General features: G+C 31.1%; 1 protein-coding gene across 1 annotated transcript; it reads left to right on the top strand.

Annotated features, from left to right (window-relative positions):
- Positions 1 to 14,696: 14,696 nt before the first annotated feature.
- On the top strand, positions 14,697 to 15,901 carry LOC126715390 (ethylene-responsive transcription factor WIN1-like). Its single transcript, XM_050415966.1, has 2 exons — positions 14,697 to 14,940; positions 15,068 to 15,901. The coding sequence occupies exons 1-2, from the start codon at positions 14,861 to 14,863 to the stop codon at positions 15,636 to 15,638; spliced, it is 651 nt and encodes a 216-aa protein (XP_050271923.1). The 5' UTR covers positions 14,697 to 14,860; the 3' UTR covers positions 15,639 to 15,901.
- The last annotated feature ends 827 nt before the right edge of the window (positions 15,902 to 16,728 follow it).

Genomic DNA, 16,728 nt, shown 5'->3' with positions numbered 1-16,728 from the left:
CTTATGAATCAACTTTTAGCATTGGTTGATGACATTTATTATATATTAATTTTTCGTCTTTTTATTTTTTATTTTTTTTATGGTGATGATATCATTAGTAAACTATAGATTGTGTAAAATTATGAATTTATGTTTTAAATTTAATTTTTTTAGCATTTTATTATTTGTTTTCTTATTTGTCTTTGAAAGGAAGACAAAGAGAATTTGATCATATTATTACTATTTTCTCATACATGTAAAAAAAATGAGTCAACCCATAAACTGATTAACTCAACTTGCAACTCGATTGACTCAACTCGATCACAAGCTATTTCAAATGACCGTTTCTAACTCGATTTGAATTTGACCTGTAACCCAATTAACATGACTTGAGCTATTTGATAGGTCTTTATTTAAGTCCACCTAATTGGTGTTATTTTGGAAAGTAAAAACTACTAAAACTAATGGTTAGATTGAAAAGAGCTAGACGGAAGAAGTAAATTTAACGGATTGAAATGAGAAAAAAAAAAATGAAACTTAAATGACCGAGCTGAAAAGAGTTTACATTTAATAAGGATATGGTGTAAAACTCTTTGTTTACCCCCTCCAATACCATAATGCCACATTGAGATTTCATAAATTAATGAACACATCTTGTCATATGAGAAGATACACAAATACATACCAGTTAACACCCTATTCCAAAAAATCAAAACCCATAAAAATAAAAAATAAAAACAACCCGCTAGAAATGTCACCAAATAGAGAGTACACTGAATATGGTGCCTAAGTCTAGAAAAAGATGCCACGGCAGAGCCATCATTTGAATGGTGGTCGCGAGCTCGAGATTTGTTTTTTCTTAATTCTTTTCCAAATTTGGATTAATATATATTGATAAATTTGGATTTTTTTTTTTTTTTTTTTTTTCATGCTGTTCACTTGATTTGGAATGTATTTTGCTGTTTTTTTTTTTTTTTTTTTTTTGGTATCTTGAAGTACTTCGATTAAATTCCTTAAGTTTAACATTAGCTTGATTAATCGTTGAATTTGTTTTCTTTAATATATCTTCAGGTTGTGAGAAAAGATGGTACAATATATCCTAGCTAGCCATGAAATTGCATAGACTTGGTAGAGTTTCTTTTTTAGATCATGAGGACCGAACAACATATAACTCTAGGTCACTCTAGCTCATCCTCTAGTGTATGGCGTCTTTGACGAGTTGGACTAGGTTCGGTGGTTCTTTATTAATATTAATAGTAAATAAGGGTTTTATATTTATTTAATGGGATTTGATTTTTTTTCAAATAAATATTAATAAGAATATATTATACGTGGAAGAATGTATTCCTTGATTTATGAAATATTGGTGTGATATATTAGTATTGGAGGTGTAAACGAGAATCTAGGTCACAAAATTATGTCAAAATTAAAAGATATAATTTAGTATAATTTAGAAAAAGAAAGAAAGAAAGAAAGTGTGGTAGATGCTAATGATGCCGTAGGTAGTTTGTCAATTTGGATTTGGGACCTTCAATTTAATTATTTAAATAATAAAATTGAATAGTTCATTAATGATTTTAGGAATCCTTGACCCTATAGTTGGAAAGATCATACTACCGCCTACTGCACTTCAATGGGAGTTATGAAAAGATGTGGACGCATCATTTGTTTTTCCACCTATTGTCTATGGCTTTTCTGCCTATTTCTTGGGTGTGTACTACCCATCTGGTACACACACATGATTTTATATATACATCAAAGTGATTATTGAGAAGAAACTTTTGAATGGTCCTATATATGAGTGTTGGTTAAGAAATTTGATCCAAAACCTCTTATAGAGTAGTTCACCTTTAGGCTTTTTTTTTTTTTTTTTTTTTTTTTTTTTTTTAATTTTTTTTATTGTGAGTTTACCTTTAGTCTTAATATAATATGATGCTAATTCACGTAATTAAGCATAGACAGTTTTTTATGTAAATATATAAATATTTTGTCACATTTGTATGTTTTTGGTATATATGACAATAAGGTAAAAAATTCACAACTTAATGTATTCTTTTAAACGCATTCAAGAGTCATCGTGTTGTTCTTTTCAATCGTGCATGTTCCTTTAAATGGAGTTTTCAAATGCCTATCATAGTAATTTTAAAGTTTTTAATTCACATGATTATTCTTTTGCACTCGCAAGCTAAACTCTGAAATATTTGCTTTTATTGTCAACTTCCGATTTTGTTGAGAATTAAAGAAATATTCAAAAGGCATTACCAATTTATTACATAAAATATACAAATTTCGCAATGACATGATTTATACTATGTCAATAAAATAATTTTATATTTTATATTTTATATTTTATATTTTATATTTGACTAGTGAGTTTATAAAACTTATATAAGAAAATTAGTAATAACCCTTGTATCACTCTTTTGCCAATGACCACTGTTTTGTTTCTACCCTTCCATCTCAGCTTTGGTATTGGAATTTCCTGTGTCCTATTAAACCAATTAACAAGAATACCAATTCCAGTAAGCCATAGACAGCTTATTAAAGCAATGAAATGTGCAACAGATATATATTATTTTCCTCTAGAATACTGATATCTCTAGATCATTTTGATATTTAAAGATTTTATTTTTTATTTTTTAATCTTGTATTCAATTATTAGAACAAAAATTCAAACCCTAGCTAGTAGATGAGAGTTAAAATTAACCCACCTAATCAGAAACTTGATAACCATCCACCCCTAACTTGTAATAATTCTTTATTATCCATCTCCTTATAAGTGGAACGAGAATCTCATTCAGGGTTAGCAATAGTACTATATATATACAATAATACACCCATGGATATCATTGTTGATTCGTTCTTAATCATCACCAAGTGTTCTCTCTCCGCTATGAGAAAGGGGCACACAAAAACGTTAAGGGAAACTTTTCATTAAAAAAAGTTCCAAACCAAATTTAAAGCCTTTCCTTTGCTACTCCCTATCCTTTCCTCTTGGGGCCACAAACAATACTCACTTATCAAAATAAAAAAATAAAAAATTTAAAGCTTTTATTTTGCGGGCCAAGTACTAGTCTTTCATATTTATACGAACTATAACTACCTTGGTGATCTTCACAAGTGACTATACTATGCATGTGACCATGCTCCTCACAGTTACGGTGTATTAAATTTGAGACCTTGACCCAAAGGTGTGCTGTAATGTGTGATTTTTGGCCGATTCGAAAAAGTCATTTTATTATCTAGGTGTGTTTGTTATACGGCTTTAGTCATTTGTTTCAGAAAGTTAGTTATTGTTATTTTTTCTTTTTTTTTACTGTAAAAAATACTCCCAATTTAATTAATCTAAAACTTAAAAATGACGTTAAAATAATAAATTGAAAAAAATAATAAATTCCTACTTTTACGTTGAAATGTCTTCCTACTTGATATAAATTTCTACTTCTACATTGATATAAATTCCTACTTCTACTCAATAGCTTAAAAAACTCCCCACAGATACTCCCTATTCCTACTTCTACGTTGATATAAATTCCTACTTCTTCTCAATAGCTTAAAAACTCTCCACCTATACTCCCCACTTATTTACTTTACCCCTAAATTTATTAAGCACTACTCTAAACAAAAAATAATTAAGTCTACATATATTTAAGAGACATTTAATTAAATTAAATAAAAAACTAACACGTTTGAATTCCACTCCCACATTTTACTCCTAACAAACTGCTTGAATTTCACTCCCCCATGTTTTACTCCTAACAAATTGCTTTACTCTCAAATTTAATAATTTAAACTGCTCTGACTTCTTCTTAAGAACTAATTATCCGGAATTTTTTTTTTTTTTTTTTTTTTAGTTTCACGCTATACTTCTCCTCCTCCTTCTCCTTCATCATATTCTTCTTCTTTAAAAAAAAAATAATGGCTATAGATAAGGCAAAGTCGCATTTGGGAGTTTCATGATAACTTAAAGAGAAATTTTCAATGGTAGATTCTCAAGAGTATAACATTAAATGTCTCTCAAACATGTATTTGTGATAATGTCATGTTACTTTCACAACCATGCTCTTCACATCATGCTTCCACCAGATCAAGAAGGGCACACCATAGCCGTGATGATATTTCAAATCACTGTCTCCTCCGGCTTCATCAATATCCTCACCAACAACCAATATGTATTTGGTTGTCTTGCTACATGACAATTTCTATTTGTTTGGTACTTATTTCTCTTCTTTGACGTCAAACTATGTTCTCTTTTTTCTTTTTTATAATTTAATAATTTCGCATGTAATTTTTTGAGAAAAATATGACAAATGGGATCTGTTAATGTCTCTCTCTCTCTCTCTCTCTCTCTCTCTCTCTCTCTCTCTCTCTCTCTCTCTCTCTCCTTTAAGCTAGAACGGTGTTGTTTCAAAGTTTCTCACAAGATTAACACAAAGCTTCTGTTTAAATTCTTCATTTGCATGCTAGGCACCCAAGTTATTGAATCTTTAAATATTTTCTATTAGTTTCACGTTATTCACGTATGTCAGATTTTTTTTTAGCATCCTTTCTTTTAATTTGAAGTTATATACCTGTAGAAATCATTAGGGAATCCTTAAAAGAAAAGATAAATAAATAAGTAAAAATAGAAACTAAAAAGCCTTTAAAAATGGGCATAGAGCATGTGAAACAGAGAAGGCTACACACAAATGCAATCACAATTAGCAGCTCCAGTTGGTTTAGAATGCAGCTTACAAATTATAAAATTTACCCAAAAAATAGATGAGCATCACTGCGCACTATTGGTGCGATGGTCACTTCATAAGTATAAGTACTTGTGGGGTGTAAAGGGCAAGGACTGGAGTTTAAGTCTCTAAGAGAGAGCTCCACACACATATACATTTAAATTAAGATATAGTATAATTTATATCTTGTATTGAAAACAAAAATGTCTGCATCTTGCATTTATTCAATGGGTAAGGAACTCAGTACTGCTGCTCCTTTTATCATTGTCACCATTTTTTCCCCCTGGGAAAATCATCATCACGATTTAACACTGACACACGTTGGACATCAAATCAAATTGAACGAGAAAAAGGATATCATGGTGATGCTTTTGGATTCTCTTTATTGGCACCTAGTTAGGTTTTACAAAAATTACTTATACATCAAATGTTACACTATCTATTCTTGTAGGGGAAAGAAATGTCCTTTGAGTTAGAGCTTTTTTTTTTTTTTTTTGATGAAATAGTGCCTTTAATTTCTTTGGTACGAAAACAGATATCTTAGTACACAAAAGTCTTTTGTGTAATAAAATTTCTGGTTTATCAAAAAAAAAAAAAAAAAAAAAAGTACGCAAAAGTCTTTTGGGCTATATGGGTGTATAATCTCTTTGGTACGAAAGCAGATATCTTAGTACGCAAAAGTCTTTTGCGTAATAAAATTTTTGGTTCATCAAAAAAAAAAAAAAAAAAAAAGTACGCAAAAGTCTTTTGGACTATATAGGTGTATAATCTTTGGATATTTTTCCCAACGAAGAAAAAACATATAGAATTAAGATCTTGAACTGTCAAGGCATAAGTAAGTAGGGGCCATATTTTGAAAGCAAAGATAGATATATGTATCTTCCCAATTAGTAGGGAATATTAAAAAATAAAAATAAAAAAGAAGAAGGGTTTAAACGTATCAAGTACTAGAAGGAGCAGGTATATTGGTGACAAAATGGTTTGTGACCACATTGCACATGGGATATGCCGTATTATATGTTGTACATGTCATTAAGTTCCACAACCTTTGGAACCCGTAGCTCCACGCATTCCTATCTCTTTATCTTCATTTTCTTGAGGCCCATACATTATAACCCCATCATTATATTTAGGTAACACAGACTTAAATACTAGGGTCACCTTATATACATATAGCTTGGACTTTGTAGCTAGGCAAGTCAACAATTCACGGTTAGCTCAGTTATAAATACTAAATAGCACTATATGATAAGTCTACAATAATTTGCTTACAGCCTTCAATAATTCGAACGTACAAGTTTTGTAAATCTCTTTGAAGGTTTATATTATGGTAATCGTGCTTGTGAGTGATTCTCAACCAATCTAGCATTATTATGTATGCAACGTGGATTTGTGTTTGTACACTTGTTTCAATTTTGCTTTTTTCCTTATTTTTCTTTTTTTGGTGAATTCACGTTCAAAACTATATGTACTAGAGAGATGAGAGCATTCAATTCATATAACGTGGTTGAGAAAAAATGTTAGAAATATCAAGACTCAAGTCCAAATATATAACTGAATAAAAAAAAAGTCCATTATATTTTTAGTTAAGGTTTATTATATTACCTATTGTGTCCGGTAGCAATAGTATCATTTAACAAGCGTTTTTAGAGTATTAGTTAGTGAATTATTTTAGGAAATTTTTTATACTATTTTTATGAAAAATATAAAATATTTTTCCTAAAAAGTTTCTAAAAACATTTTCTTAATGAATGTTAAAAAAATCCTTAAAGAAATACATTGCCTTTTCTAAACTAGCAGATATAAAAACAAAGCTGAAATGTTTAGAATGCTCGTAGGCCTTAGAGCATCAATATCTAGAAATGCTATCTCATCCCATTTTACCATTTCAAAAAAACTACTTTATCAATTATACCATACTATTTTACAACACACCCAACATCCCAAAATTCTATTTTTTTCCCATTTTATTTAAATATTCTTTTTTATTCTTTTTTTACTATTTCTCTCTCTCTCTCTCTTTTGCTTTTCGTCTCTCTCCCTCAACCTCTGGCACAAGAACGGAAAGAGGGAAAAAAAAAAAAAAAAAAAAAAAAAAAAAACTAGCAAGGTCTCTCTAGGTCTAAAACATCACCACCATTGTAACCCCCATGGCAAAACCACACCATAACCCCCACGGCAAAACCACCACATCAGCCACTTGCTGATCTAAACAAACCCAATCAGCACCCACAGCACGCCACGGAGAGATTGTCTTCGTCGCGAAGGCTCTACACGCCACTGAGAGATTGGCTCGTGTCGCTCCAAGCATCGACGATCTGCATGGACTCAACAGCGACGATGGACCAAAATCCACATCTGGTTTTTGGACCTTACATCGGAGACTCGACACCAGAGATTTCCACACAGACACTGCACTCACCGTCCCGATTGTCTCGATTGAGTTCGTATCTGTGAAAGTGTGAGCTTCGATCCGGCGTGAGCTCCGATCTGGTGCATGATGCTCAACGCCATATAGTATCTGAGAAAGTGTAATAGAGAAGAGGGAGAAAGAGAGGAAAGGGAGTGAGAGACAGAGAAAGACAGAGAGAGATGAGAGAGAAAAGTATGAATAAAATATTAATATTATTTTTGGCATAGTGTTACAGTGCCATCTTACAAAAGAATTTGCATTTTCCGACTTTTAGCCTTCCAGCTGCTGAGCATATTTTGGGCCTAAATGCCAAATGCTGCTTACATTTGACATTTCCAAGGCTGCTTGGGGATGCTCTTATAATGTATTTTTGTTTGCTAAACTCTATATTGGCAATAATTTTGCTCTTACTAGTCAATCCCTAGCATTATGATTAGGCGTACATGTCTTACTCTCTCCTCACAAATAATAATTCAATTCATCATTTATATAAGAGGAATGAATATCACGACACTGTTTTTCGAGAATACCTAATAATTTATCTATAAATAAGCCCTAGAATTGCCAGACTTGAAAGGGAACAAAGTCTAATCGCAATCGGTAGTCGGTACACTAACAAATTGTGTTTTGTGATTCGCTAGTTTTGTTTTTGTGTGTTTCATCTGTCACCTTCCTTGTAAATATTTTAAATAGAAAACCCAACCTAATGGTTGAAGACTCTTAATTGGCCATTAAATGGCATAAAAACGACGTCTAGAATTGGAATCACCACATCTTTGAGCATAATCGTAACCCTGGCCCGTACCACATCATTAACTCGTCAGCTAATTAATGGACCCCTTGGGGGCACTACATTAATTGGTGGAAAACAAAATTATTTGTGTGTATATTTTGTCCCAAATACCTGTGTACTTCATATTGTTTTTTTTTTTTTTTTTTTTTGATGAACTGAAATAGATAGATTTTGGAGAAAAGGGAAGATAGGATTTGAATTATAGTCATGAGACACTTAGAAATTAATTAATTTTTTAAAAAAAATTGATAGTTATAACAATGGTAGAAGGGGGACTCAAAACTATGATTTTACTTATTTAGAAAAGCAGACAATACAATGAGTTACAAAGCTATTGGTATTAGCGTTAATAATTTGATCGGGTTCAACCAAATAGAAGATTTAGGCCAAATTGATTTTCCTATGTGGAGAGTTATGTGATTACTGGTTAGAACATTTAATTTGGGATCCGTTTGACTGCCCAACTGTTTAGTTTGTTTTTTGCTTAAACTCACTCTCTGTCTTCATATTTTACAAAATAAAATAATAATAATAAAAATTAACTTCTTTTTTCTTTCTTTTTTTCCCTTTTGTCTCACATTTCCGTAAAATAAGTTATTGGAAATTAAGGGATGTCAAACTCAACCTTTGAGGGATGTGAAATGAGTTTCAAGTTGGGGTGAAATATATTTGGGTTTGTCAATTGGCTGTAATTTTTAGGTTTGCTTTTGTTAATCCATGTTATCCATGTTGTCCGTGAATCTTATATAATATATAAAAGTAGAAGTAGAGAAGAAGTTTAATTAAGAATCTAAATTAAATTCTAATCGCACTCTAACTTTTTGCCAAATGTCATTCTAATTATCCAATAATTTGATGTTAAGTAGTGTCTATAGATTTTAAATAAACTTCAAACTCATCCAAGTGTCATTTCAATTATATATACTCTAATAGTGTGTGAATTATGTTTACATACAAATTCATGTAGTTTGATTTCCAATTGTTTGAGACAAGAGAAATATTTTCTAAAAATTGGCTTAAATGATAGTCAATTCAATATTAAAATGTAGAGAGGTAAGAAAGTATAGCTATAACCCTACATTAAAAAGTAAAGAGTGATAAGCTAATTGGAGTCTTATTTTATGTATAGATAATTATTATTAAGGCTAAGGTGGCTTGCATGGAAAATTATTATTTGGTTAGAAGAATGCCCTTAGAATAATGTAAAATGCCTTGATAATTGATAGTTAGTGTAGAATTTAATCACATTTCATGAATGAATCCTATACAGTATCACAGAGAAAAATACATCCTATATATAATGAATTTGGATCATATATGTCCTCATCTAACTGAAATGTTGGAAAAATTTCGTTCCCAATTATTATAAAAAGTTTGTTTTATCAAAAGTTTTATAACTCAACTAGTTGATACGTTTTATTGTTTCTAAGAAAGGCATCCAGGATTTAAATCATTTTCCCCCCCATTATAACTATTGAAATATAAGGTCGTTTTAGGGAAACATATGCCCCCATTTTGAAAATTCCTTAAGATATTTTAAGCTACCACATATATATACACACACACACTAGCCTCATCATACTTTTATTTTTATTTTTTTGGTCTAGAGTCATAATTTTCTTTAAAAAAAAATTGATAAGTTTGTTTTGAAAACATGGATTAGTTGGAGAGTGTTCTATTTTGTAGGCATTTTAAGTGGAGTTGGAATTATATTTTTACGCATTGTCCTCAAGTTTTTTCTCTGTTAAATGTAAGGTCTAGAGGTATTTCTTAACCAAATAAAAATACAATCCAAAGAGGTGAATACTCTTATAGATAGTATATGTAAATCATAGATTTAGAGTTATCTCTCGTTTAAATGAAAAAAAAAAGTGGAACGTATTGATGTAAGCGTTCTAATATGAATGTGAAATTTAACATACTTGTTAATTAAAGACATAAAAAAATATGTAATTTGACGGTTAGATTTTCAAAATATACAGTTATATTAATTTTTTTAGTGAGAGCTGTAACCAAACTTTGTCCATCTTCCAACACTTTGAATGGGTGTTTACCTAATACATTATGGTTATTGGGCCATAAAATAATAATAATAATAATAATAATAATAATTATTATTATTATTATTATTATTATTATTATTATATACACACACTTATTGCAATTAAATCCCAATGTGAATATAAATTATATCATAATAAGCTGACATTAATTTAGCCTCAAGTAACTAATAAATTGCATGACAACTTACAAAGTTCATGGCACTTGTCAAGAGACATGATTTCAAACTAAATTCATCTAATTAAAAGCTCCACACTTCACCAATAATCACCATTCTTTAAAACTGTTTTATTTAAATGAAAATTTTTATATTGAATAAAAATTTTATAGGGCTATAAATTCAACCTATTATATATTTTTAGATAAATTCAAACTATTATATCTTAATTGCATTCATCGGCAACACTTGAATGTAAAGAACCCTATAAGTCATAGTTTTACATCCACTTCCAATTAGTAGAGCTCTTTTTGGAATGTTAGCTATAGGCCGGTGTAGGCATTGGAAGTCTAGTCTAATAGGGAGGGTGATGGTTTTGATTGTACTTGTGTTAATTATAATGGAAATTAAGCACTGGATCTAGATTCTAGCCTTCCATCTTCACCTGTCTTTCACCCTTATGAAAAACAAGAACGAAAAGCCGAGTTAAAAATGGAAAAATCAAAAACCCAATGTACAAATAAATATGAACAACACTTCAAGCTCGAAACAAAAGCATTCCAGCTTTGCATTATGGTCTGCATGATCTATCGACCATACTTAGATTTTATCCATGATTGAACTAAGTTCATGAGTAACACATTTGACTATGGTATAATATTCGTGCGGTCCCCTCATCTTTTATGTTCATGTCTATATTTATTACTATGAAGGGAATATGATTTGACAATTTCTTATTTTAATTATCTATATCTATGATTCTATATTTATATGTATTATCTACTAGCCTCGTCACATGCGTCTTTGCACCTGTAACGAGGCTTCTTCTTCTCTTTTCTTTTTTCTTTTTTCTGATGATGTCATAATTTTTTATTTTTAAAAAAAAAATTGAATAAGTTTGTTTTGAAGATATTGATTAGTAGGAAAATGTCCTCTTTTGAAGGCATTTTAAGTGGAGTTAGAGATATATTTTTATCGAATTGTCCTCAAGTTTTTTCCCATTAAAAATAAGGTCTAGGAGTATTTCTGAACCACATAAAAGTTCAATCCAAATAGATGAATCTTCTTATAGATAATATAGATATATATTATTCGCTTTTTTATACTTCCAATGCTAGCTAACCTTGTTATCTAACTAAAAATTATTTAACAATAAAAAAAATCAAGGACATAATGAGTAAGAAGAGGAGTTTAAAATTCAAATAACATAAAATTATGATACAAATAAATTAGAACTGCTTGCGATTATAACTTTAAAATAGTTTATATTTTCTTTAAAAACTAAAGAACCATCAAGCATGCACATAACACATGTCAAAAGGCTTGTAAAAATTATTATAATTCCATGACGAATAGATCACAGTCTTTTTTTCTTCTCCTTTTTTTGGTTCTTTTTGTCCATTTATTAGTCTTATTAATTCTGATTCATTACAATGCACCCATCAAGTCACCCACCCCGCCGGCAAGAGCTTTCATGTCAAGCTTGCCAATCCGATTAATTTGGATCCAGTGCAATTGTATTATGCTATTACCATTTTAATGTGAGTGGAAAAAGTTTACAAAGTAAAAAATATTAAAAGATTAAAAAAATTATCCAAGAATTAAGATTGAAAATGAATTTTCAACTTTTAATCTCAACTATTGAAAGTATTATTGCACAGTGCAATACCCCTAGGTATGTATTGGATCTCAATCTTGTGAAATTAGTTACCATGGAATGAGCACGTACAAGTAGCACAAAAACGTTCATGGAGCACTATTTCTGTATTGAATGTATCTAAATTATGTAAAACTATAATCCCTGCGCTGGACATTTAGCTCACATATTGCTTGACTGCATCATGATGACTAAATTTAAGAGGGTGTTTGGTAAACCATAAAAATCCTTCAGTTTTTATGTAAGGAAAAGAAAAAAAAAAGAGTCCAAAATTTAGTTGTCTTTATTTTATCTAATTTGTCTTGAATCATATCAGAACCAATTTTAATTTTAATTAATATCACTTCATGGGGTCAAGATTGTATTGTATATTAATTGACACCTCCTGGTATACGTTCAAGATTTAAATCTTTCCCCTCTAATTATAAATTATAAAATTATAAATAAATAAATAATTCATGAAAACATTGATTTCTTTTGTAGGAATATGTATGAGAAAACACTAAAATTTATATTAAAAAATGGAGGAAATGGATTTGAAAGTATTAAAGCAAAAAGTGGTTTATATGGGAATATATCTTATCTCATTTTGAACTGGCTTTTTGAATGAAAAATTAACCAAACTAAAACAATAAATTAATAGATTAATTTATCTTGTCATTTGCCAAACACCCCCAAAATTTCATAAATAGATTAATAGAATAGTTGGCTTCGAATCACAATTTATTCCTACAAATGGGGAATAATATCAAAAGATCAAACCCCCCATCCCCCCAAAAAAAGAATTATTATCAAATTATCATCATGTGATCCTATTTTATAAGAATCTTTATGTAAATAAGGGTGCTTTGAAACATTTACAAAATGACACTGTTTAAAAAAAAAATTATACCAATTAACTTTGTACGAAATTACACTTCTCTAAATGAGAAGGAATTAAAAATATGCATATGGAATAGACCATTAGAGAGAAGTCATAGTGTACGTGATAGAGTATACTATAAACTTATTACATTTTTATAAACTTTAAGGGGAAGTATCATTTTCATCGTTTAGATCAGGAAGAGCATTTCGTGAAAGCATAATATATAAATTGGAATAGCTAAGAGTTTTGTAGTTCAACTTACACTTCTTAATAATTCTCTAGGAGATATTCATGGTTCAAACTCTCCCTCCTCAACTATTGAATTTAAAAATTAAAAAAAAAAAAAAAAAAGTTGGAGAATGTCTTAGAAATTATATCTATTGTTAATATTTTATATTTTTTTAATATATATATATATAGAGAGAGAGAGAGAGAGATGTACGTAGAATCAATCTACCCATTTAGTGTTCTCTCCCCCCACATTGTCAACCCTGTTCAAATTTAGAAATGTTTAGATTCATTCCATCTTGTATAAATCGAAGCAAATGTGTTCCATTCCATTTCTATTTTTCTCATTGAGTGTTAGTTTGGATAGCAACGCATTGCGTTTGTGCTGGCGTGCGCGTTTTTTGGCTGGATCTAATGTACTGTTCACGGGACCCGCAAGTACGGAAAAATATAAATCTAACTTTAAAATTGGGTCTTATGGCACTTTTCACACATTTAAAAATTATTTTGCTATAATGTTTTCAGTTTTCAGCAATAAACATTATCTAAATAGACCTAAGTCACTGTTGTGAACCACCTCATGTTGTAATCATGTAAATCGAAGCAGATATACATCTTCTCAACTCAAATCAATCCAAGCCAGCTCGATGGACAAGATAGATTTATTGTGAGTTTCGGTGTTTAAATCCCCTAATCACCCGTGTGAGTTCATGCTTGAGAAATTTTGTGTCAACAACTAACTCGTAACCACCACCGATCAAATCAAATATCATAATGAGCTATACATCAGCAATTCAAGCTTTTACATAAATCGACCCCGATAGTGCAGTTCTAAAACTCCTCCAAAACTGACCAGTGTACATTGGAGTAAAATAAATTAATAATTAAGGAGTTCATCCGTACACAACTTGCTAAACATATATTGATGCGAATATATTTTGTAGAAAAATTTTGATACCATAAACTAGTATATAATTTTGTCCACAACTCATCTATGTAGTGAGTTGTGATTGGTAAAAGGGTGACCAACCATTATTCCTTCATCAACCACAACTCGCCATATAAACGAATTGTGAGCAAAATTATACATTAATTTGTGGCATGAGAACTTCTCTATTTTGTAAGATCAATTTGATTTGGTAAGACGTCAGTAGACAGTACATATCAAAAGACTGGAAGAAGAGACAGTGATGAATAAAACCAAAACCCTACATTCGAACTCACCAATAAAATGAGGACACGGCATCAATTTCCCCTTGACATTGACATTGTCCGTACTACAGTCTGCGTCATCGTTAGTCGCGTTGCCGCCCTTTCAATTTCCAGGGCATCTTTGGAGTTTGGCCCCAAAACAAAAAAATAAAAATAAATAAATAAACTACAATGTAAATATACTTTGCAATATTACACAAAGTTCAGCCACGTGAAGTCCATCATCATCATCAAATTCATATTAACATGAAGTGATAATTATTATTTGTACAATGATTACAAGCAAATGATCAAGAAATAAATTAATTTATCTCAATTATATCAAAAACAATATGTCGTTTTTTGTGCTATATGAGTTCTATCTGTTTTTGTGTTTGTTTATTTAGGGTAACCACTAAGCAATAATACATGGCTAGCCTAGCTATGCCCATGTATATGAAAGCAATTTATATTTCATATAATGGGACACCCACACCCACAAGCATAGAGTCATAGACGCTTGCACATACACGGAGTCATAAATGACAATAAACAAGCACAGGCTAGGTCAAGCACATTCATTTATTGGGGAGGTTACTATACATTAAATGGAAGGGTTTAGGTGACAATGTTTAATACAAAGGCAATGGATACTTTTAGTTCGCCGACACTGCACGTACCTTTTCAGAGAACCCCTCACTTCTCACACCCTCTATAACTATATCTTCTTTCTCTGCTCCCTCTGTACCTTACTATCACTGCCTCTCTCTCTCTCTCTCTCTCTCACACAACATGGTGCAATCAAAGAAGTTCAGAGGCGTCAGGCAGCGTCATTGGGGTTCGTGGGTATCCGAAATACGCCACCCATTACTGTGAGCTTCACCTACTTTATCCACATTACTCTAAACTAGCTTAATATATCTAGTTCAAACTTTTATGTTTCTTCACTTTTTGTATCAAACACCTTTTGTTTATTTTGTTATTCTATGTGTTTGATAGGAAGAGAAGGGTGTGGCTAGGCACATTCGAGACAGCTGAAGAGGCAGCTAGAGCTTATGACCAAGCTGCCATTTTGATGAGTGGGCGCAATGCCAAAACCAATTTCCCAATAACACAGACTCCGACTGGGGAAACAAAGAGTAGTACTGAGGAATCTCCATCATCACCGAAGGGTGGTTTATCAGAAATTCTACACGCTAAGCTTCGAAAATGTAGCAAAGCACCTTCCCCATCCATGACTTGTCTCAGGCTTGACACTGAGAATTCTCATATTGGAGTGTGGCAAAAACGTGCGGGTCAACGTTCTGATTCCAACTGGGTCATGACTGTTCAGCTTGGAAAGAAGAACAGCAATAATAATGCCACTGATGAAGCTCAAAATAGCTCATTGCCTTTGTCTTCCGATCAGTCTCCACCATTGATGTCAGGGCCTGAACTGAGAACAGAAATGGATGAAGAAGAGAGAATTGCACTGCAAATGATAGAGGAGCTTCTTAACAGGAATTGTCCTAGCCCTTCTTCATCATCATCATTTGGTATTCAAGAAGGAGAGGAAAGTCTTTACCTCTAGTCTTTTATCTCATGGTTACTAAATTATATGGTGAAACAAACTTCTTGTGTTTGTATAGAGTTCACTTTCCTTAATTATATGTGTAGCGTAAGCATATATACTATGTGCTGTGCACAAAGAGAAAAATTGAAAGATAAGCAATTGGGATATCTTTGTGAAGAGCAAAACCCATATGATAAAACCAAAACCAAATCAATGTCTCAAGATTTGGTTATATGTCAGTGTGACAGTGAATAAATGGAATTGTGTTCTATTACAATTTACTTCTCATATTGTTGAGTGAATGATACAATTTTTTTTTTTAATGAATGATACGTTTTTAATTAGTTTCTATCATGTTTTCAAAAAAAAAAAAAAAAAAAAAGGTTTCTATCATTATTTCTTGGATCACCTTCGAACGTTGGAGCATGTGGAACTATGTTCAGTTACATGTTTCTTTCAGTGGGTTAAATAAATAAATATATATTATATAATATTATAGTACATACTACATAGTATATAGTCTTGCATTTCTCAGCAAAAAATGAAAAGAAAAAAGAAGTATATAGTCTTGCATTATATTTATACCTGGACCCGACAATATGGCTAAGAAACGTGAAGATTATTCTTTTTCAAGTTTTTCTGCCCTGAAGCAAAAGGCAAGAGTTTCGTTTCAATTTAAAATTTCCAATATTTGGGATAATATTAATTCTTTAGAATTCTACATCAGCCACGGCATTGTTGGAACGAAATTAACCTCTTTTTTTTTTGTTTTCTTTTTTTTTTTGGAGGAAGGAAATTAACCTTTTTTAAATAATGCTATATATATATATATATATATATGTAGAGGGTCACCTACCAACAATTTTGTCATCATATATGATTATATGCTTAGCCATTCCCGTGTATTTGTTAACAGTATGATGAAAACCTATTTTGCATACGGGATATGCAATATTGGACTGGACAGTCACATCAAGTGACACATTATTGGAGAGAATAGATATTGTTTAATTTTAAACTACGAGCTCAAAACTTAGGTACAAACTATACTTGAATTACAAGATATATTTTTATTTGGATTACATCGAAATAAATTTATTTTTAACAG

Source organism: Quercus robur, chromosome 2 (assembly GCF_932294415.1).
Source record: "Quercus robur chromosome 2, dhQueRobu3.1, whole genome shotgun sequence".
Taxonomy (NCBI): Eukaryota; Viridiplantae; Streptophyta; class Magnoliopsida; order Fagales; family Fagaceae; genus Quercus; species Quercus robur.
The sequence above is the reverse complement of the archived record's forward strand: the minus strand, read 5'-3'. Positions and strand labels throughout refer to the sequence as shown.

Bases quoted from the DNA above. Each gene is read 5' to 3' on its own strand.
- LOC126715390 (XM_050415966.1), top strand. From the start codon at position 14,861: ATGGTGCAATCAAAGAAGTTCAGAGGCGTCAGGCAGCGTCATTGGGGT. The intron at 14,941-15,067 runs GTGAGCTTCACC...TGTGTTTGATAG, and splicing joins GAAATACGCCACCCATTACT to GAAGAGAAGGGTGTGGCTAG.